The sequence below is a fragment of the Strigops habroptila genome, chromosome 8 (genome assembly GCF_004027225.2).
Source record: "Strigops habroptila isolate Jane chromosome 8, bStrHab1.2.pri, whole genome shotgun sequence".
NCBI classification, from domain to species: domain Eukaryota; kingdom Metazoa; phylum Chordata; class Aves; order Psittaciformes; family Psittacidae; genus Strigops; species Strigops habroptila.
This window is the reverse complement of record NC_044284.2, coordinates 50,424,167-50,447,141: the sequence shown is the minus strand read 5'-3', so window position 1 is coordinate 50,447,141 and position 22,975 is coordinate 50,424,167. Positions and strand designations below refer to the sequence as shown.

The 22,975-nt window shown below is 40.5% G+C and overlaps 1 protein-coding gene across 2 annotated transcripts in view; it reads left to right on the top strand.

Moving 5' to 3' along the window:
• The first annotated feature begins 1,340 nt into the window (after positions 1–1,340).
• ST6GALNAC5 (ST6 N-acetylgalactosaminide alpha-2,6-sialyltransferase 5) overlaps positions 1,341–22,975 on the top strand; it is a 74,071-nt gene continuing 52,436 nt past the window's right edge. The window contains exons 1-2 of one of the 2 annotated variants that reach the window (XM_030494060.1): positions 1,341–2,006; positions 2,624–2,851. In XM_030494060.1, coding sequence (XP_030349920.1) covers positions 1,941–2,006; positions 2,624–2,851 — 294 coding nt within the window. In that variant the 5' untranslated portion in view covers positions 1,341–1,940. Of the gene's footprint in view, positions 2,007–2,069; positions 2,286–2,623; positions 2,852–22,975 lie in introns of those variants that run through there. The other variant, XM_030494061.2, reaches the window with a different exon arrangement.

Below are 22,975 nucleotides of genomic sequence, written 5' to 3'. Positions count from 1 at the left end.
TTTCCAGATGATTTCTAAAGTTCCCATACTTACGCATAAAAACCTCCGTAGGATTTACATTACACTACTGTATTTGTTTCAGTGAGCATTTGACTGCCAAGAACACTGTCTATGACCATCATGGCAATCTAATTAAATATTTGACGAGCAGAAAGCTGGACATTATTCAAGTCAAGCATTAAATTAGAAAATTTAGTTTGTTTATCAAACAAACTCTTTATCAGTAGATTTTTAAATCAGCCTATTCTACCAAACCCCACAAGTTTAATGATTCTGGTCTGACATACTGTGTAACAGCTGTCTAACATACAGCCACAAGCCTAAATCATAAAAATGGTGCTTCACTTTGGCATGGCAAAATACATTAGAAAGGCTTAGAAAGGTCAGTCACCAGCAACCTGCTTGCTGGTAGTTGAGAAACAGCACTGTAAAATGCATGAGCTGCCATTTGTAGTCTCTTGCAGGAAGCCTTGGAGAGCCACAGATAATTTGCTTTCAATGATTCATCAAGTTGGCCCTTTGTTTCACTAATTTGAGTGTCAAGTGCAACCTCCTAATAAAGAATTACCAAGACCTGATAGGATTCTTCTTATATTGCTTCGTTTGTCTTAACAACATTGGTATTATTGAAATCAAACCCACAAACTGAATAAATAGCAAGCATGCGTGCAATATGGCATTCTTCTCTGGAATGATGAAGCATGTTCATTGCGCTATCCCCTGATGTACCACACAATCTTGTTTCTTTTTCCTTTCTTAAAAGGCACTGAATGCTGCACACTGTGCCTGTGCTAGGGATGACATTTGTTTCACTGTTAGTCCTCCAATGAATTAGTAAAGATAAAAAATGGATTTCAATGACAATTCCAGCCTTGAGAAAGCTGCTATTGTGACCATGGTTGAGTTAGCCTCCTGATCGTTTTCTCCTTAATGTAATTTTTAATGTTATATAGTTATAGGTTAGATGTGAAGCCATCTATTAGAACCATTATTTCCACCAGTAGTTTCCAGAAAAATACCTTCATGATTAGAAGATGGATGATTTTTCTTTTTAATGCTATGCCGTCAGTTTAATAACTCCGTAAGAAATCAACCTTAAAATGGCTTGTTTTGAAGGGGCACTTATATAAACGTGGAATTCCCAAAGCAAGAAATCTATGTAATTTGAGATCTCTTGATAAAGTTTTCAGAACTGAAATGTATACCATTAATACAAAGAAAGAAATAATAAAAAACTTTGGGAGGCTGCTTAGGGGTGGGAAAATGTCTGTCCTCAGAGACCAAAAAGATGGCATGGGGAGCAAGCCTGTGAGATTTACTGTCAAAAACCGAAGAGATGGGCTGCCAAAAGGTTTTGAAACCGGTTTTTATGGCTTGGGGCAGGTTGTGTGACAGAGGGCGGTGTCAGCGCCGCACAAGGACTTGAGGGCGTCGATTTTTTTTTTTACTAACGGGAATTTAAAGAGTTGCCTGAACGCCGCCAGCCTCGGGAGACCCAGCTGGCGGCGGGAGAGCGACGAATTCTCCGGCAGGGAAAAATACAAAGAACATCATGTGAGGGTCGCGCTCCGGTGCTACGAGCAGGACAGAAGCCTGGGCCGAGGGAGGGAGCCCCTGCCCCGACCCTGCCCGCTCGCCCGGCGCCCACCGCGGGCCGGAGGGACGGTGCCGCCCTGTGCCCGCCGCGGCCATCCCCGCCGCTCGCCAACCCCCATCCCCGCCCCGGGCTCGCCGGCGGAGCGGGAGGCAGAAGTTAACTTCCACCGGCCGTGGAGCCGCCGCTGCGCCGGCAGGAGGAGGCGGAGGAGGGGGCGGAGGCAGGCGGGGCAGCCGAGGACCCGGCTTTGGCAGGCTCAGAGGGTCCGGCCGGGTGTAATTCCCCCCTAATCCCCACCACGGCGGCGCTTCCCTGGCTGAGCCATGTCTGCGGCTTCCCCGCCATGCCGAGCCTAGCGGGGAGCGGGAGGACTGGCGGCCGGGAGGCGCACAAAATGAAGACCCTGATGGTAAGTGCATTGTTGGCACTGCTCATCCCGGCTCCGGCGGCGGGGAGGAGCGGCGCGGCGCGGGGCTGCCCCGGGCCCCCCGCACACGCTCCAGCCTCCTCCCGGCTGCAGCCCCGCGGCGCTCCGGGATCGCGCGAAGGAGAACAGAACCCCGGCGGCGGCGGCGAACTTTCCGCTTGCTTTCTTTTATTCGTGTTGTTCGTGGTTTGGGGGTTTTGTGTGTGTGTGCGTTTTAAGGTGCGGAGAGAAAACCGATGTGCTTAAAGGACGAGGTTGGAGGTAGCTGCGCGGGGTGTGTGTGGGGGAAGCGGTAGAATCCCCAGCGCTCGTTAAAATGCGGGAATGAGATGCCCAAAGGGGGACGGCTGCATGGGAATGAGAGGCGCGGGGGAGCCGGGCACGCGGAGGGGCGAAGAGGCGAGGAAGCAGGGCTGGGGAGAGAGAGATAGGGGAGCGGGCCGGCGAGGGGGCAGGAGGAGGAAGGAGGGGGTTCCCCAGTTCTTTCCTCGCACTTTGCCGGATCTCCGGTGGCGTGAAACTTGCGGGCGGCGGTGCGCGGCGCTGGGCCCGCGGCGGGGGGAGCCCGCTGAGCCGCCTCTCTCTCTGCCCCCCCGCAGCGCCACGGGCTGGCCGTCTGCTTGGCGCTCACCACCATGTGCACCAGCTTGTTGCTCATGTACGGCGGCATCGGCGGTGGCGGCGGCGGGGGTCACCCGGAGCCGCGGCGGAGGCAGCAGCAGGTGGCGGCGGTGCCCAGCCGCCTGCCGGGACGCGGCCAGCATCACCCGGCGCTCCCCGTCGGGGCCGGTCTCCTGGAGGGCTACATCAGCGTCCTGGAGCATAAGGTGAGCGTTGGTCGTGGGGCTGCCCCTTCTGCCCTGACCTTCCAACGGGGAAACTGCCCCGTTCCTGCAGAGCTGTCTTTCCTGCCCTCCGGATAGCCGCCCAGGGATCGCGGTGCCCTGGCTGCCTTGCTGTCAGGGCTGGCTTCTGCACGTGCCATTGCTCCTGGCCCTGTGTGCATGGATTAATGGGGTCAGGACCCGGTGTCCAGCCTGCTGTTAGGCCTGTGTGGAGTGTTGGTCATCTCCTTCCTTGCCCTGTCGAAGATGGAGGGTGAAGTGTTTTGGTTTTGGTGATGGATGCTAGAGGTACGCTGCAAATGTATGTTTATGATGATATCAGGAAGGGTTAAAGAAGGAAGTTTAGTTGCTGGAAGGAAAAGTCAGTAGGTAGGTGTTTATTCTTAGCTCATTTTGTCTTGTGAAACCGAAGAGAGCTGTATCTCCTGCACAAATGACCTTTTCATCCTCCCCCTGGGAAGCAGAAGTTGTCAACCATAGCCTCCGTTCTAGAAATTGGGGGCATCTCTTTAATAGTGAACAGAATGGTGTCCCTCCCCTTGACACAGGAATTAGGAGGCTGGATTGTCAGACACTAATACCCGTTTACCAGAGATAGGCAGCCTAAGCTTTGATATCTCACAGGACAGACATAATGAGATGAAGTGAGCAAGGTGGCACATCCATGCTGAAGAGATACTTGAGTTTCAGTAATTTTCTCAGAAGGCAGATTCCTCTACTTCTTGTGCTGTGTTCAGTTTGCTGCGCTTACCTGGAAACTCCAAGGACCCCCTCTGCCAAAACCCCAGATAATATTTAGTACACACACTTACTGCAGTAAAAATCTACTGTAAAAAATAAGCATGGGATTCTGTGAGGATTCTCAACTTTCTTATGTTTTCATGTCCAGACTGACATCTTTCTGAAAAATACGTTTGTCACACAAGTTACTGGGCTCAGTTTAGGGGCACTGTGTGAAGACTAGTGACTTTGATATAAAGAGATTTTTATTGTTTCTTCTGGCTTCACTTTCTATGCAAGAGTTAATCTGTAGGGCTCTTAACACAGAAAAATAGCTCATGATGGTCCCTTGTAGGCTTTATTTCTTTTCTTACATGGTTCTTCTGGAAATCCTCAAATGTAATGTCTGTGTAGAAAAAGCAAGTTTGGCCATGGGGCTTCCTACTGTGCGACGTGTTCTCTTGTCATTCTTTTGTTCTTCTTGAACATGACTATGGTGATGAGGTGTAGATACATATGCACATGGCGTTTTTTTGTAATAATTGAAAAGGCATCTATGGAGTTTTTTTAGGGTGTATATGTGAATAACCCCTCTGATACTGATAACCCCTTACATTGGTTTCTCCTGACTCCCAAACACCCCTCATTAATAGAACATATTTAAAATCATTATTCTGTGTTTATTATTTTCCAGGGTAATTGTAATGTTTCCCTGTGTTTTGGAGAAAGATGATACTCTGGCTTTGTAATATATTATAATATGGCCCAAACCCCACAGATACTCCATTTCTGAATTTCGTTTAATGTGGCTTGTGCCTCACAGTAATAATCTGCTGAAGGTTTAATAACTTTTCCACATAACTTCTGTGGGTCAGAAAGAAGACTGTGCAATCCTTGCTGTGTTCCCAGCTTGCTTTGTCTTTTTTTAATGCACATGAGATCATGCAGAGAGCTGTGTCACTGTGGTATACACAGCAGTGAGGACACTGTATTACCATAAGGAGATGGAGAGAAGAGCTTTGACTCTTAATAGCATATTTGTTTTAGTAATTTAACAGACCTGTATATTTAACATGGATTTACAATCCCAGAGTACATAGGCTTCCTGCAGAAATAAAATTGGAGAATGCAAAATCACTACAGACATTAAGGGCTTGGAAAAGAAGGATTCAGGATCGGTGACGAGAATAGGGAGAGAGATTGCAAGAACTGAGAAATGGTGAAATATGTTCAGAGAATGTGTTTTTTGGGGTGGGACAATGGAGAATACACAGAAGACAGTTTGAATAGCAAGCAGCATTAAAGTCCATCCCAAAGTGGGAGAAAATGAAGGAAATGGGGAGGTTTTAAGGACTATTAGGAGAGTGGCAAGAAGAGAAAAAGATAAAATTCTGTAGCTGTGAGAAGGACATGGTATTTGAAGGAACAGGGAGGCCTGGAGGGAGGTGAAGAGTGCCTGTTGTTTGAGGACAACAGGCTGGGAAAGGTAAGGGAGGAATGAATTCAGCGATGGTACATGTTTTTCTGATGGCACAGAGGTGGCAGTGTGAAATGACAATGGATGGTAGATTTTCACAATACAGCTTCCTTAATTTCCCACATAGGATTTTGGGATTATCTCTCGGGTTGAATGACCTGAAGCTGAATGACCATTATACTGAATTCATCCTTGGAATGTGTTCATGCATGAATGACAGTTATGGTAGATTAATGCCTAGATCATTCAGATCTAGGAGCTGAAACAGGTTCTTGACTTCAGGAAGACTTTGTTTCTGGATCCCATAGTTTATTTAATGGGAAGATGTATTGTGTTTGTGGTGGTCTACCCATTCTGATGTATTTAGTATGAGTAAGCATGCACATATATGTAAAAGCTATTTGATAAGTACGGACGTTATTATAAATCCATAATTACAATGTGAGTATTGACACATACAGGAACTGTCATAAGGTAGTATAAACATTTCTCTTCAGGGATAGAATTTGACAATTGTCCACATTGTGAGATACCATATATTACAAATGTCTGTCACTGTTAACAGTACAGGTCATTTAGTAGTGCTGGGTGATCATGTATGGAGACTGTTTGCCAGAAAATCAAGGCGCTTAGTAAAGTACCAATGATTTTGAAATGGAGCTTGCAGTATCGTAATTACCAATAATTTTCCTCCTTTTATTTTATATTCAGTAAGAATTGTAGTTTCTCCATTCATCCTGTCAAGATAAGCAGGCAGTCTCTGAAAATACAGCCAAAATACATAATATTCTTTTTACTGTGTTGAATAGTCTTTTTGCTGTAGTCTCTTGTCACTTGGTCAGATTTGTGCTGTTTTGTTTCTTACTGCTTTGCCTTTGTGGTTTCTGCAAGCCCATTTTTCCTGAACTAAGCAGCAGAGATCAGAACCCATGTTCTCAGCTTTAGCAGCCTTGTGCAGTTTAGCAGTGCAAACTTTGTTCTTGTTGAACTGAACTCTTAAACCAAGAAAATTCAGAAACGCAGTCAATTCAGAGACTGGTTCTTGGCATTTCGCCTCTGCATGTCCCAGAGCAACAGCAGTCATTGCTGATGGGTGTTTGAAATGAATGAATAACATCTTTTTTTGTTCCCAATAACCAGATGTTTATATCCTAAAAGCTCCCACACCTGGAAGAGAAAACATGGTTTGCTGATGGTTACTGTTGAAAGGTCAAGGGTTGAAGTGGAGAAGTAGCAGCTTCTACTTCGAGGAGCTGTTGCTTCCCACAGAGGCGTATTGGCAGAGTGTAGCACCGCTTAGCTATTGCAGCTGTTCTGCAATTAGAAAGGATAGGAGTCTCAGGCTGTCAAACTAACGTCTTTCATGAGTTCTTTGAGTGTAATCCTGAAATTAAAGAGGTTTTGTCACTGACATCGAGGGAGGCAGAATTATGCTCTTCCATGCAGAGTCATGGGGATAAGACTTTCTGTTGATTTATCATAGTGCTAGCAAGAAATTACAATGCTAATATTTTTAAAGCAATTACTGCATACAAATAAGAGAGTGTTAATGAAAGTAGGAAACCTAACACTATTCCAGAACTTGCAAGAAATAAATATTTAACCATTATATTACTATTCTGAAATGAATGTGAGAACATGTCTCTGGATAGTTAAAAAGCTTTCTTATCCAGTATTGACTCAACAGTTGGTACTGCGAATAAGATATGAATTTGTCACATATGTAATTGAATAATATTTCAAGCCATCAAGGATTTTGTTTCTTGGAAAAGAAGAAACCCATATGAAAATCAATCTTGCAGACAAAATCTATGATTTATTAGAACCACGCTTAAATTCCTTGAGAGCATTGAGATCAATGTGATAATTTAAGTGATCGCAATGATTTCTTTATGCTAATGTAAATTAGCATATGCAAAGAAATCTTTGTGATCCCTTTAAATTAATGTAGATCAGAGAACAGTGTAGTTAATGAAGTGTTTGAGGAAGACTCATTCTGCAAATAGTGCTATAGCTCCTTAATCTCTGAGACATGGTAAGTTGTTCTGGGATGAAACTGTTTTTTCTAAGGTAGTAAACTTTGTGCACTTAAAATAGCAGGGTGGATCTTGCAACATTTTATGTTTTTTAATAAGTATTAGATAGAAAGAGTTCAGAATTGAGTTTTTTACCTAAATAGTTAAAGCATTTACTGGGTCGGGTTGGGGCAGGGGGAGGGTGTCACTAAATCAACCTTCTTAATGAACATGTTTGGAGATGGGAAGGAATTAAATTACTTTGAGGGTTGTAGTGTCTTTCAAATGAATTTATCACAGAATCGTAAGGGATCTTACAAAAAAACAGCTTGTCTTGCCCGAGGTGGGATTGAGCCCATTAAGTTGTAAACCATGTACCATGATTTCATTACATGTTTCTACGTGCCTCTGAAATTGTTACCTATTATGCAGTTAAGTATTTGATGGAGCTTTTATTATGTGAGAGATCCGCCAGGGGGAGACTTTATTCTAGAATAACTTTGCTGGGGACACTTCTGTCTGCCCCAGATCCAGGCGCAGGGCGAGTCCAGGAGGCCCCTGGTTCACCCTTTGGTTGGTTTCCTGGCTTTTATAAAGTCTATTTTATTATTGTTTTGAGGTATTGTAGTTACCTTTTATGCTGATAAGCTGCAGGTTTATTAAACCCCTTCATAATGTTGACAGCTTAAAAAAAATCTTAAGACCATGAGAGTCGGAGAATGTAATTGAATATCCATGCGCACAGGGCAGGGACAGTTGTTTTATCGAGTTTACCCAACATTTGAATAATGACTATCCTGTGCTTTGTATTTTCTTACTTTTGAGCTACTGCAGTAGTGTGTTTTTTCAGCCTAACATACCATAATACTGGATTCATTCATTTTGATGACTGTTGTCCAAAATCTTTAGCAGCTTCTATGTGCTAGATGATACTACCTAGTGTGCAATGCAGAGCGCACAACAGTGAGAGGAAATGATGGTACATTTTACTGCTTTCCAGGTTGCTTGGCACCTCTGCAAAGTCCTAGCCTGGAACTGTTGCTACTTAGAATATCTTGAAGTATTTTCAAATGTTTACACACAGATATCACTTAGCTGTGCAGTTTATGCATTTATTTTATGAAAAAGGCCGTATTCTGTAGTTGGAAAATTTTTTTAACTTTTTTTTTATTTTTCGAATTCTGACTTCGGTGTCTGCTTGAGAGAGAACACAAATGTGCTATCAGGGTGATAAAACCAAGTAATATTTCACAGTTATCATTATTTTAAAACAAGTGCCATTAAAGATGAAATCCAACTAGTGGAGATAGTGACTCCAGACAGGAGTCAGGGTCTGTTGTTTAAAATAATTGTCTAAAAGGAGTACAGGTACAATTAAATATCCAGATGTCCCTGAAAACGGAAAGATGTATGGTATGCATATAATGTATGGTGTTATTATTTTCATTCTTTAATGTGATGCATAAAGAATGCATCACATTACCCAACCACAGACTAGCTGTGTTCTGATCATTTCCTGGTTATCAAGAAGATAAAGGAGAGTAAATCATCATTGTTACACTGAAAACAGAGAAAGTATTGGAGTTTATACCACGTGAAGATCTTGTAATTTGTGACACCCTGTGATGTAGCTTTATTCTTTCACAGAAATTCAAGCAAACATTATTTCAGAGACTGTATCACCAAATTTAGATGATTGATTTCAGTCCAAACATAAGTAGGAGGTAGATGGTCATGTCAAGATAGTTAATGCAGAATCGTGTTTTAATTTTATCACATTTTTAAAAAGTCACATCTCGGAGCAGTGTCTGATACCAGAAATTGGTCATGGTGTTATCTTGTTTTTATAAGTGACTAAGACGAAGTTGGTTTTTTTTTTTTAACTTCATAGAAGAAAAATTGCAGAAGCATGGAGATGCTCTTATTTATTTTGTGCTTCTGTTTTTTTGATTGATTCTGGATTGTAGCCTCTATCCTGAATCATGAAAAGTGACAAATGAGTAAATACTTTCTTTCCTGGTTTATGAATATCTTATGCATCATATTTTAATAAGTGGGTGCTGTCCGTTTCCCTTGTCTGCTTCTCTGTCTTCTTTAGTGAACATGCAGAATTCTTCATTTGACGTATACGCAAATACTTCCAGGCAGGGAATTGGTGACACTTTGTCTGCTAGTGAGATTTGCCTGTCTCTCATGCAAAACCCCTGAATTGTTTTTCTTTTCATTTTCATCATTAGTTTCAATGACCACATTTATATACCTAGTACGTGCTGAAGTATATTATATTTGATAACCATTTAAAGTTACGGTATTGTGCACTTTTTTCAGAGTCTTTCACTGTGAGCATTTTAGGCTATTTTCATCTTCCTGTGAAGACAAAGTGTTCTTTTGAAGGGTTTTAATCCTTAGTGGAAGCAAGTCTGAACTAAATGAGATTTTCAATGACAGGAAATGTAATTTTTGTTCACAGCTGATGGATATCTCTCAATAGAGTTCCTTAAGTTCTCTCTTTCTGCTTGTCCTGGGGCGTAAGTGGATATTGAGTGTCATCCTAACTATGTGATATCTTCAGAACAGCAGACTGCAGGTAGTTTCCTTTTCCCAGTGACCTTCCTTACTAGTTTAACCTATATTGCTCAGTAACACTCTGAATGCATATCCTTGATGCTGAGGTGGCATTGATAGGAAGAACTGGGTGTATTAATTGAACTTCTAATTGGGGCAGTTATGATCAAATCAGCAGTCGTTTGGTGGTGATATAAGATATGACAGCACAAAAGCTACTTTGAAGGTGAGGTGAAGCATCATGATGTTTCACCTCACTCTGTTTCACCTCATCCCTTAGCAGTCTCCATTAGTCATCACTCTTTGGTCTAACAGTTAAAGCTTAAAGGGTTAAGACCAGCTTAGTTACTGAAGTTTGCTGTCAGCTGGAAAAGCAAGTATTTTCCAGTTCAGAAACCGATATTAGTTGTTCTTCATTATCATTCTGAAAATACCCAAATACAGTTAAGAATAAGAGTCACTTGGGAAGTGAGGGGACAGGTCAAAGCTGAAACCTTCTGCCTTCAGAGAGTCTTTTTGCAACAGAAGTACAAAATACAAATGGAAAAGTGGAGCTCTGGGGTGCCCCTTGATGGTGTTACATGAAAGACACAACAGGTTCTAAGGAGCATGTACACATTCCTATAAAGAATATACCACATCTTAACAGAGGTTAGGCACATCTGGCAATACTGTTGGTGCCTGGAATGTATTGGGAGATATACAGTGTAAGAGCAGCACAATGTGTATATTAAGTGCCATAATGAATACTAGATTCTTGTGCAACTCAAGCTTGTAAGAATACTTCAGAATAAGATTGGGTTCTTTAAAATAGTGGAGTATTTTTTTCACAGTGACAGTGAACTCTTGCAGAATGTTCATTGTCCAGTAAAAGGGAACAGTAATGGGTTTATATGGGATACAGGCCACATAGATCAGGTTTTCTTAATTCAGATTTAATAATCTGGACTGTTGTAAGTAACGTAGTACAAGAATATATAGTATATGTACTTCATTGGCAAATACAACTTGTTAAGAATTCATTGCAGCTGTAGAAAAAAATTCCATTACAGAATGGAGGGCTTAGTAAGAAATAATGTGGAAAAGAAGAGAATGTTTCTCAGTAAACAGTCAATATGTTTGGAATATGCATTTTTGTTTTGTAAATGTTAACATTTTGATTTTAGTATGTTATTCGCATCCTCAGGTATTGGCATGATGTTAATATTGCAGAAACAAAATATTCTGTAAATTTTGTACTGTTGGACGATATTAAATTAGAATGTATCTCGCCCTCAGCTATAGCAGGTCATAAAACTAGATGTAATAACACTCAGCAGAGCATCAGTCTAAGAGTTATCTCTAAGGAAAAGAAAAATTAAATGGTGCAAGTTTGTGTAAATGTATATCTGTGTCGAGCTTTGTGCACAGGAAGGTTAAAGGACTATTGTTCTGCTTAAGAAATGGCTTGCTGAGAAATAGGCTTCTGGAGACTGCATTCATCACCAAGTACGTGCTGCTTACCAGGTTGCCTGTGTGAGGTTTAAACTTTTTCTCCCAGATTGAGAAACCAGGCTGAGTTTTGTAGATAGCAGTGTGGGTTACATTCAGGCCCATTTCCTTTTAAACTTTCTCACCTGCATTGAATTCTCTATGGATAGACATTTTTATTCTATTTCAATGAAGTTCACCCTTGTGACTTGTATGAAACATAAGCATCTCAGGAAACAGGTAATCAAGGCAACTGACAGGAAAGTAGCACGTGGTTATGGGCTAATAAAGTGCGAAGCAGAGATCCCAAAGCTAGTGAAGGTTGGGTCAGTAAGTCTCTGTAGTGTAGTTTGAGACAGGCTTGTTAGCTTAAGTTGCACAATATTAAGAGCACAATAGTCGCGCTCTCTCTGAGCAAGTAAATCCTGACCTTTTCAGGTAAGTTTCTTCAGGGCTGGGTGGCTCGGCATTGTGCTTTCTGTGGCATTCAGGAGGAGGATAGGCTGAAGCTAGATGGGGTGCCGAGGGAATGGTAGTACAGACATGCCCAAAACATTTCTGGACAATTCTCAAGTGCAGTGCTAGGGACTGAAAACTGCATTTGGCATACTAGCTGTTCTTTAACTTCAGCCAGCCAAACTATATACACCTTGTATTTGCAGAGATTGAACATTTGGCCACAGCAAAGATATGTTTAGAAAACATTGCGGTTTCCAAGAGTTGTCCATAGTCTTCATGAGAAAGCTTTTGGCCACATGCCTGGAAGCAGTGTTCTCCCAACCTTATCCTCAGTCTTTATGCGGAGCGCAGAGGCTCACAGCGAGTGTGTGCTGTTGTACCACCTGTGCTATCCCTTCCCTGCCTCCTCTCTAGCATTCAGTTTGGCATCTTTGGGTCAGTCCTTCAGGTACTTGGCTAAATTTCATCCCTGGAGATTAGAATAATGACAAATGTGCTCCTAAATTTTGTTGCTGTCCATTTTATTCTTAATGCCACTGTAAGAGGGTTAGTTTTACACATCTCTGCATATTGGTTGACTCTAAAATAGGAACATAAAACCTCACAATACAGCCAGTGGTCTGACTGCAGCTGCCAGAGTGATGCAGTTAAGACTGGCTGTCCTTCCTCAGCTCATCTACCTGTGCGTAGATAATTGTAGGTGGGCTTTTCTGTTTTAAAAACAAAACATAGCAAAACACTTTTTTATTTAGAGAATTACTTCCTTAACACTTATATTCCATAAAATGATCATTATTGATGTTATTGATGACTCCGCAAAATACATTCTAAAAATTAAAAACCTGTGGCAAAGTCACAGCTGTTTCCATTTGTTCATCTACTTATGTATTCTCTTTGTAACGCTGCTCTGGATTTCTTCCTGTTTTTAATAGTGATTCATGAGCCTTACAAAGACTGAGACAGTTTGTTATAATATTGCTCACATTAGCCATGAGAACTACCTCGGACATGAATGGGACTATACATAATAACCAGCACTTCAGTGAGGGTTTCCCCTTCTTGATGAGTGCCAGCTGACATGATGTCTAAGCATATGGCTGTGTGGGATTTTGCCAGCAGACGAGAGCATGCTCTGCCCTCCCTTTGAGCTGGTTGGAGATGCACCGGCTCTGCTCTGGCAGCTGAGTAGCTGCAGTTAGCGTGTTGCTAAGCCAGAACTAATAAGCTTGACTGAGAGGCAGGGTTTATTATCTTGGACTCAGCAGTGTATTTGGTGCAGTTATGTAGCTTACACCATAGAGCTTCTCTGCATCCTGCTATCTCCATGCATGGGCAGAGCTTGCTTGTGGTTCATTGTACATGGTTAGTATTTGCTTGCATCTCCCTGTGAAAACTTGCTAGTCCATGTCCAAATGGTTTCCTAATCCTTCTCCAGAGGAGTGTTTTCAGTCCTCTGCCACACCACCAAGAATTTCCTGTGTAATACGATTGAGAAATATGACTACAGATTTATTGTAGAATTGCACACTTCTCAGTGTTCAGTCAGAAGGTCTACTTACCTACCTCAGAGTACTCGTTACTTAAATTTTGGTCATTAGATTGTCACAAGTTTAGTGCACTTAACAAAAGAGACTATTTTTCAGCATTTCCTTTTTGTAGAGCAGCCTATATGATAGATGGTGTTGTGGATCATCTTTCAGAGTTTGAAATGAGACCCTAAATGAAGTTCACAGAGCATGATTTAGATGACTAACTAAATTATGCTACTTAGATGACTAAGTCACCATTTATGATGTAATCGGCTGTTTTCACTGGTCACGTAGTTATCAAAGAAAAGATTTTAATTGCTTTATAGAATCATTAAGCTAGGAGGGTTTTTTGCTTGTAACATGGCTATTTCTATAGACTGGTTATTTCATTTGTAATGTTTGTGTTTTCATTTGTGTTTTCTGGTATTTTTACCATGTATATTTCTTGTATATTTCTTCGGAAATGTTGAGGACTGTGTCTTAATTTCAGTCAATGAATAATTTTTGCTGATAGGATATTTAGTAATACCTTCACTAGCGTAAGACTGCTGAGCCTTAATGTTACTCTTTCTATATGTAATTACCATAGATTTAATTTTGATTTATCTTTTAATTTTTATGAATAGCCAAAAGCTCCAGATTTTTACAAGTACAATCAAAAGTAGGGCTGAATTCTTCCCTTTTGCTGTATCTGCTTTATGTCTCTGTAGCAGTGCAAAGCAGCAATGAACCTAGTTATAGGTCTGCTGAATATTCTTTCTCAGGAGTAGTGTTGGTGTATCCCTGATGGTTTAAGGGCATAAATGAGGTACTTTGTGCAGCTGGTAGATGTGGAGGAGGGATATCAGGGCCAGGAGGGTATCTCTGGTGTTAATGTGTCTGATTTCTCCAGCACAGTGATCTTCTTTGATCTGCAGCAATTTGTGCAATACAGAACAGCTTTCGGGGTGTCTTTAATTATGCCTGTGGACATTTTGGACTGGACAGTGAAATGAGGCTTTAGAATCCTCTTTCACTCCCAGCTGTGCTGATCTGAAACTTTGCACAGCTTGTTAGCCACCTGTAAGTGTAGAGATCGTGTTTCTGCTCTCATGAAAAATGCTGAATGTGCAGCATCTTGGGCTTCAGTAGAAGATGCAGGTGGTTCTGTGTCTTTCTGTCAGAGCTCTCACTGCTGTCAAGATGGAATAGCAGCATATCCTGTACATACGTGTACATGTAACCTGTAAGAGCCCTTATCTTCTGATCAAATCTAGGTTTGAGACATTCACAGGACCTGAAACCTGTCTTTGGGGTTTCATGTAGGTATGGAATACAGTGAAATGGCCACGTTTGGAGCACCTCAGAAGTTGAGTTTATGCTGAAATCAGACAGAGCCATTATGCTTATATCAGTGCTCTCAGACACATACAAAATAAATGATTGATGATAACATGCATCAGCTTTATTAAAGTTTCTCAGAAATGATTTTTTATAATTATGCCACTTCCTATGGATATTTTTCAGTGTGTCATGAAGATGACATATCCTATTTGTAGTGCATACTGTGGAAAAAAAAAATCATTTTAACATGACAATTAGTGTCCTAACATTTGAACTTTCAGGTATGATGGTTAATTTTCACGGTCTGTAGCCAATAAAAAAAGAAGATTAATTCTACTTGAAGTTGCAAGAGGTGATCTCAGCCACCTCATCCTAAGTCTGAGGACCAATAGATATGTAAGTTCTCAAGACTTTTTTAAAATTGAGTGCATTGCTCACAGGAAGTGCATGAAAACCTTGTGACTGAATTAGAGGTAAAACCAGTTATAACAGAGCACTGTGTAAGCCAGTTTAGCTGAAATTGTAGTTTCATTGCCTCTTGATTGTGGATGATGAGGTTGCATCTGCTTGTCTATTTTTATTGGAATTGCTTTTCTGTGTACCAGTCTGTGCACAGCAATGAGACTTTGAAATTCAAAATAAAAGTAATCTTAAAAAAAAAAGAAGTAAGCTTTCTAGTTCCTTTTTGTTTCCTTTGGAAAACAAATAGATCTGTCAATATTTTTTTTTTTTTGTTTGTTTGTTTCATATCCCATACTTTACATCAGTAAAAGTACTGAAAATTACATTACACTGTGTTTATTAAAGTTGTGCTCCTATGCAGTAATACACATAAGACATACTGCCTTAAGGATTAAGTTAAGCTCCTTTGTCAAGCCTGTTGGTATGGCAGGACTGTTAATCTTTAACTGTCAGTCTGGTTAGATCCTTCTTTAGACTGAGGCCATATCTAAGTGCAAAGAAATTAAAACGAATAAACTGTCGTAGTATTTATGCCTTATTTTTGCACAGAGCAATCAATAAAAAGAGAAGCTGTGTTATACATACATGTTTCTATAAGAAGATTGCATTTCAAGCTCTTACTTAGCAGCATCATAATTTTCTTTATGTTTGTGCTTGTGAAATATGAAGACAAAGTTGACAGAGGGTGTTTGAAATATTAAATTAATGAAAATAAGATGCGCAGTGGGTGACAGCCCATTGAAAGGAGGACAGGGAAATTTTGTGAACCTACATTTCCTAATTAAAATTCCATAGAGTTGTCTACAGTATGTTCATTTTGTATTATATCAGTAATTATTCTTATGATTTCCTTTCAAATTACAACATTAAGTCACAAAAAAGGAAGCGTCCTATAGTTGCAGCATATTTAGGCAAGGCAAGACTTGAAACAAAACTGTATGAAAAGAATGGTGAAGCTGGGAGGCAAAGTTAAATTCATTGTGAAAGATTAAAGCTAATATTTTAGCCCCAACAGGATATAAAACTGCTAGTAAGGAGCCACAGTATTACGCTATAGGTAGCAGAGGTTTATGTTTCACTGTGAGTGTCTGTACAATTTAATTAGTGTTGTCCTACCTAAAACTCCTGAAGATTCATTTTTGAATAATTATCTGATAATAGCCAACTAGTGCAATCTGTGCAAGTATTCATTCAAAGTGGCAACATAATCATACAATGAAGTTAGGTTGTATGTTGAAGCAGTAGGTAAAATATGCTACATAGAAGCTTTTGAGTGTGGTAGATGGCTAAATTGTACTTTTCTAATCAGGCTATATTTTTTTGAAGTAATCAGAAAAGAAGCCCTCAAGTAACAATTTCGTTTCCCATTCTCCTGCAAATGTAGTTTCAAGTGGCTGTTTTTATATTTTACACACATATTACTTTCCCATTTTCTGAAACAAGAGATTCTTTCCCTCAACTCATTAAATAATAATACTTTATACTTACATATCACCTTGCTTCTGAGGATCTCCAGGTGCCGTAGAAGCATTAAATGGAGACTCCTGCCTTAAAGTACAGGAGTATTAATTCCTTATGACACAGGGGGATAGTAAAACAAAAAAGTTCAAACCATAGTTTTGACCTTGAGTGTCCAACAAGGAATTTCAGGTAGTAGTTTGAAAACCAAGGCGGTTCAACCTCGGGATAGGTGCACAAGCAATCACTTGAGATACCTGACATTCGTGTGTGGCTTGGAAGTACAATTTCAGAGCTTGTTCTGTATAACTCTGAAAGTATATATACAGTGGATTGGGAGAGTTATGCACCTCAATAGGAGACATCTATTCTGCTGTGTAGAGCTGCCCAACAGAAAAATACTCAAGTTCACTTGCAGTCCAGCTCTTCTGCTGGGACAGGATCATGGAGGATGGTTTAGCCCAGATAAAAGGTAATGAAAGAGAATGCGATTTGTGGTCTTGAGTTGGGGATCTTACATGGAAAAGGTGTGTAAAGCATTTGAGCTCCTGCTCCAGAAGCTGTTAAAACACGTATTCTGAGAAGCACATAAACTGGAGATTAGAGTATTACCTGTTAACTTTCCAAAGAGCTTTCTAATATCTTTTACTGAACTGTGTAACTCCCCCGACTTCATCATATGTGGAGATATTGGATGTCCTTTGAGACCATGTGAGATCATAGTGAGACACACAGAAAGAGCAGTGCTTGAGCTCAGATTTAGATGGTGGCAGAGCAAGGCTTTTGAAGACCACGCTTCTGGTTTTGGCTTTCAGGTTCTGTCTAAGTGTCATTTACTATGTTTGACACACTGAGAGCTCACTCTAAATTAGTACACAGGCACTTAAATCACTTGTTTTTCAGAGCATGTTGAACCACACATATTTTGCACCAACACTCATGACTTAGGGCAGGTTAACTCTTTAACTCTTTAAGCCTCGTATTTCATGTTCGCAGGAGGGCTCCAGTGTTTTGGGCTCTAATAACTTTTAATGGCATGTGCAAATACAGGCACTGAACAGCATAAAATAGGCACCCTCTGGTCCTTGGGGAAACAGTGTATTCATCATATTGGCTTTAGCTACTTACACAAAGTTCATAAATTGATTATGCCTTAAAAATATTTGGTATCTATTTTATATTGTATTCAGTTGTGCATTTGGTGTCTATCATACGACATTAAAAATATATTGTCCTTAAAAATCAGATACATTGATTTCATTGATGGGGAGAAGAATCATGATGGTACATCTCAGATTTCTCTTTGCATATTCAAGTAATCCCCTCATTTTTCAGTGTAAAAAAAAAGAAAAAAAAAACAAACAAAAAAAACCCCTTACCTGGCTGCAGAAGATGACCAACAAATGGGATGATTTGAAATGTATTTGAATATAAATGTTGTGCTTGCATAAAGTCGCTGACTCATAGTTTTGGAGTATGAAGTCTATCACAATCCTGTGAAACAAGAACAGTTTGGGAAGACCAGGAAAAATCTTGCCATATGCCCATAAAGATCATTGTTAAGAGCAAAGCTCCTGATTTTAGACTGTCAGTTCAGACCTTAACCTTTTGGTGAATACTAATCCGTGGTTTCCGTGGACATTGAGTCGTGGCAAAATCACTTGTGGTGTGACTGTTTTTGATCCAGTAGATGAAAACAGTAGGTCTCCTGAAATTCTGTAGACTGAAAGGGCATCCACTGTATGCTTAGTGTTTAGATAGCTCTAGGTTTTCTTTGACTAAAATTTGTGAAGTCTAAAGAGCAAGTACAAAAATTATAAGTACAAGAATATAGTTACAAAAAGTTTCAATTATTTTCTGTATAGCAGTAGTGAGATTTGAGCAACTGGGGACAGAAGTAGAGGATTTAGGGAATATGGTCTTGAAAAAAATTAAGGTCTTCTTTCAGGCTTAACATTACACAGCTGAAGTCTAAATGACCTCAGTTTGCTTTGTTTTCAATGGATTAGAAGTAAATATTTTTCTCTTCCCTTTCAAAGAGTAAAAATAAAGATAAGACAATTCTGTTCCTGTCATTTAAATTAGGAAAGTTGGAAAAGAGAACTGCAAGTAGTGAATCTTGTTATCATGGATAATAAAACTGCAATAAAAAGCTACACTGCACAGCTTTCAGAGGGAAGGTGTACAAACCAGACCATTCTGATTAGACACTGAAATACGCATATTCCTGCCATGATGTTGTAGCATAAGCTAGATACATGACTCACAAATGGTGAACCCTGACAAATAATCCATCAAATGATGTTGAGACTCTGGCAGGGAAGGCAGTCTCAAACAACTGTTTTTTTGCCTTTGTTATAATCCATCATTTCTTGTTGTGCATCTCCTGAGGGTTGTAGATTGGGCAGGCATTCTTGTAACTTTGTATTTCTTGGGAGAACAGAAGCATAGCACTGGGTGACCAAAGCCATTCCCACATGCTGCTTTGTGGAGCTAGGAAGAGGCACGCAAGGTCAGGAAACGCTATGAATGAAATACTGTTATTAAGAGCCCAATTTTGCTAAAACTCTGGAATTCTCCCCTGGAAATCAGCAGAAACAGAATTAGTACCCAGGTCTCCAACCTAATCAGTTGTTACTAGCAGAGGCAGCCAGTGCTGCGGGCACGGGTGCGTGAGATGTTAAGCATCAGCTGCTGATCACCTAGTAGAACTCCTCTCTTATGTTGGTGCATAGATATTTCTGGTTCTACTTTGAAGTGCTGAAATCTATAGATCAATAAAATTTGAAGATGGAAGGGACAAGTAGCATGCAGGGTCAGGCCCTCTCTGTCAGATTCATACAGATTAGGGAGAAGAATGGGAGGCTGCAGTCCAAGGCTAATAATGGTTAGGTCCAAAATATTTCCTGTACTGAATGCTTCTAAAAATCTTTATATGTGGGTCTCATTGTTAAAGGAGCACAAGAACTTAGAACATTGCAGAAGAAATTGGAGCCACAGTGTAAATACAGAATTGGGATTGGGGAAATAATTACAGTATTTTAAAACATTTTTTAGGATTCTCTGCTTTAAAGGGTGAGAGTGATAGAAAGTGGTACTTATTTTTCTATCAACAGGTCTAGGTTTTAATAAAATACAGACTTTGGCAATGCTTATTGTCACATTATTCTGATAGTGTCTGTGTATTTGTAAGGAATGCCCATTTGAGGGTGGTTGTTTCAGTGGTCATCCTCATATCAGGAAGTTTGTGTGGTTTTATGGGCAGTGCAAGGACTGTACTATTGAGGGACACTGAATCTCTGTCTTCTCATTCTTGAGACAAGCACTGAGCTCAAGTCCCAGCGGTGCCCTGAAAGGCCAGAACTTCCTTTCATAAACCACTGACCTTTTTTCTTGATTATCTTTGTGAACTGGTGCTGTCTTTCAGTTAATAGAACTTTGTAATCAGGGAGCTAAGAGGGATAAAATAGAAATGACAATTTTTGCTGCTGGTTAGATGTTAATGTGAGCTCTGAATGCCTTTTAAATATATTATTCTAAATCTGAGGAAATGGAAAAGAGCACTTTCATGTATTAAAAAAGCTAGAAAAACAAACAAGCAAAAAACTATTTGATGAGATTGAAGGATGTGTCACACAACTTGAAACTGGAGATACAGGTACAGAAACACTTTATGAGTGCAAAAATACTTATTATACTTTTGTATGCCTTTTTGAGAGATTTACTGTTTTAAATATAAAGCCTCTCTCTAAATATTACTGCACTGCAAGTGGCTTCTGGTTTAGTCATGTAGTTGAAACTTAAAGAGAAATTCAAGCAGCAAAATATTTCTGGAGCTGGTCTGTATCACTTTTTGCCCCAGGTGAGAGTTAGAGCAGCTCCATGCTACCTCTAAAATTATTCTCTCCTTTTGGTATTATCCTTTGTTGTGGTAAACAGAACAGTTCAATTCTGTACCCTTTGCTGCAGCCTGTACTAGTGGCTGAGGGAAAGGTTGGTGTAAAGCCACTCTTGGACACTTCACAATGTCTGCCCACTTGAACAGTCCTATATAATATTTTAGGGGTGTGAAATAGGCTTAATGTAAACTTAGAACTAAGCTAACTAGTCTTAGTTTAAAATCTTTGGATATTAAACGCCCAGCATTTCAAGATGAATTTGTCTGTGTCTGGATGTGGTTCAGTTTTCAGAGGGGGTGCCCCCTCCCAAGAAAATTAAGGCTCTGCATCCTGAGATGTTGCAGCCTTTCCATCAGTAAAGTATATGGTTGATAACTTTGTAGAAGGCATTAGCAAGGCTGAAACTGGTGGTGAAATCTCCATGTCTGCTAACCTTTGCTCTAGCTCCCCCTTGTAAACATTGAACTCTCATTCCTACAGAGGCAGTTTAGAAACAGTGAAGATACAGAACAAATGCTATCAGCACCCTCATCTGACCAAAATTCAAGAATCCCGATGACTGTATTTTCTGTCTTAAGCAAATTGTTCAAGCATTTCTCTAAAGACTCACTGTGGACCTGTTCTTCAAGGGGTGATGTTCTACAGGACGCACCTCCCGTGAAAAGGTCTTACCTAATGCCTTCTGTTGAAAGCAGCATTTAAAAAATGCAGATTATAATGTGGCTTCAGCGAGTGATGTTGGGTGGTTCATTTGCTTTTTTAGTACAGAAATGAAAATAGTACGACAAAATGTGAGAAATAGTTTATTCAAGGGCATACAAGAAGTATGCTGCTGTTCTTGACAGTGAACTAATTGGCTCTGAGGGCAGTGCGAACAGGACACAGTTACAGAATAAGATATTTGTTTATGTTAACATTATTCCTTTAAACGTTCTTGTAGCGCAGGCTCTAAGGTGCCAGGTGCTTTCAAACACAGGGCAAAGAGATAGTACCATTCTATTGATTGTTCTTTTGACATGATATACCTAGCACTTGCATAGCTCTTCCTAAAGTGCTTTGAGCCCTTAGGGTAAAGAATGGATCAGCATTATGGCTCTAATTTTAAAGAGGAAATTCAAAGTGATAATTTCACTAGAAACTAAGCAGCCTATGGGCTCGAAGTGATCCACAGGGCTGCTTTTTAGACTGAAAGGAAGCCTGTGTTGTTTGCTTGGGAAATCTCTTATTTCTTGGCGAAGAGGATACTGACAGCTGATTGAGAGGTGCAGCCTGGCTAGCCACTCAGTTCACATCTGTACCCACACTTGCTGGACCTGCTGCATGTCTGCTGTGGTTGTTTGATGGAAAGCAGCAAATTCTTATTTGTTTAAGGGAGCAGAATTTCAGCCATGAAATTGGGTAGAGAACGAAATTAGATGTTGTATTTGGTTTGCAGTGTTTTGGTAGCAGGAGTGCTACAAGGGTGGCTGCTGTGAGTAGCTGCTAGAAGCTTCCCCTGTGTCTGACAACCAACGCTGACGGGCCCACCTCTTGCCAAGACTGAGCCTATCAGTGAGGGTGGTAGCACCTCTGGGACAACATATTTAAGAACTGAAAAAAACCTGTGTAACAGCAATTGCAGCCAGAGAGAGAACATGTAAGAGAAGCAGCTCTGTAGACACGAAGGTCGGTGAAGAAGGAGGGGAAGGGGTGCTCCGGGCACTGGGGCAGAGATTCCCATGCAGCCTGTGCTGCAAATCATAGTGAGACAGGCTGTCCCCCTGCAGCCATGGAGGTCCATGCTGGAGCACATATCCACCTGCAAAAGCAGCAGGCATTCTTTGCTATCTTTGCCATTTAATCCAGTGGTGTATATAAAATCACCAATTTTGAAGATATGAGGAAGAGAACACCAGATTCAATATTTTCTCACTGATAAAGCTTTTGGAAAGATTATTCCAGCTTTTGAAATGGCTCTGTTGTGCCAGTTCAGATTTGTATTTCAGAATGGTCAGGTTGGGCAGAGCCTTGGGTGACATGGTTTAGTGCGAGGTGTCCCTGCCCATGGCAGGGGGGTTGGAACTAGATGATCGTAAGGTCCTTTCCAACCCTAACTATTCTATGATTCTATAGTTCATCATCTTATTCTCAGTAAAAGTGAGGATATGGATGTGATATGTAGTGTTGAGATATGGGATGGGATGCAGATGTAATAATAATTCACCTGTAGTGAATTTGTGATACATAGTTGATTTGGTTTAAAACAAAAAAAGTTTGTGTTTCAAAGCCCAATGATGACAATATAAATCAGCTTTTAGTTATATCGCAACTGTGTTTATCTCAGATTATTTTGAGACGCCAGTGCTAAGGTGGAACCCAGTGAAATATTTGTTCCCAAGTCAGAGAAACTACCTCCTTGGTCTTCTTTCAGTAGAGGTTAAATCCTCTATTGGAAGAACAGTAGTCTCAAAAATGCCAATTGTACTTTATATATCATCTCAGTGTGACATTTTTTTTAAAAAAGTTCTTTTTCCTGTGGGTTATTTCCTCATCTCAGGGCAGTCTGTTGCTGTGCATTCAAATGAAATACACCATTAGGATACATGATACTGAAAGCCTCTGCTCTAAAGTCCAATGAGGCACATTTTTCCTTTTACTAGTAGATAGTGATAATACAAGTCTCTAATCTCATTAGTTCGAAAGAAGCACCCCATAGCACTTGGGTGCTTTAAAAAAGCAAGAAGTAGAAG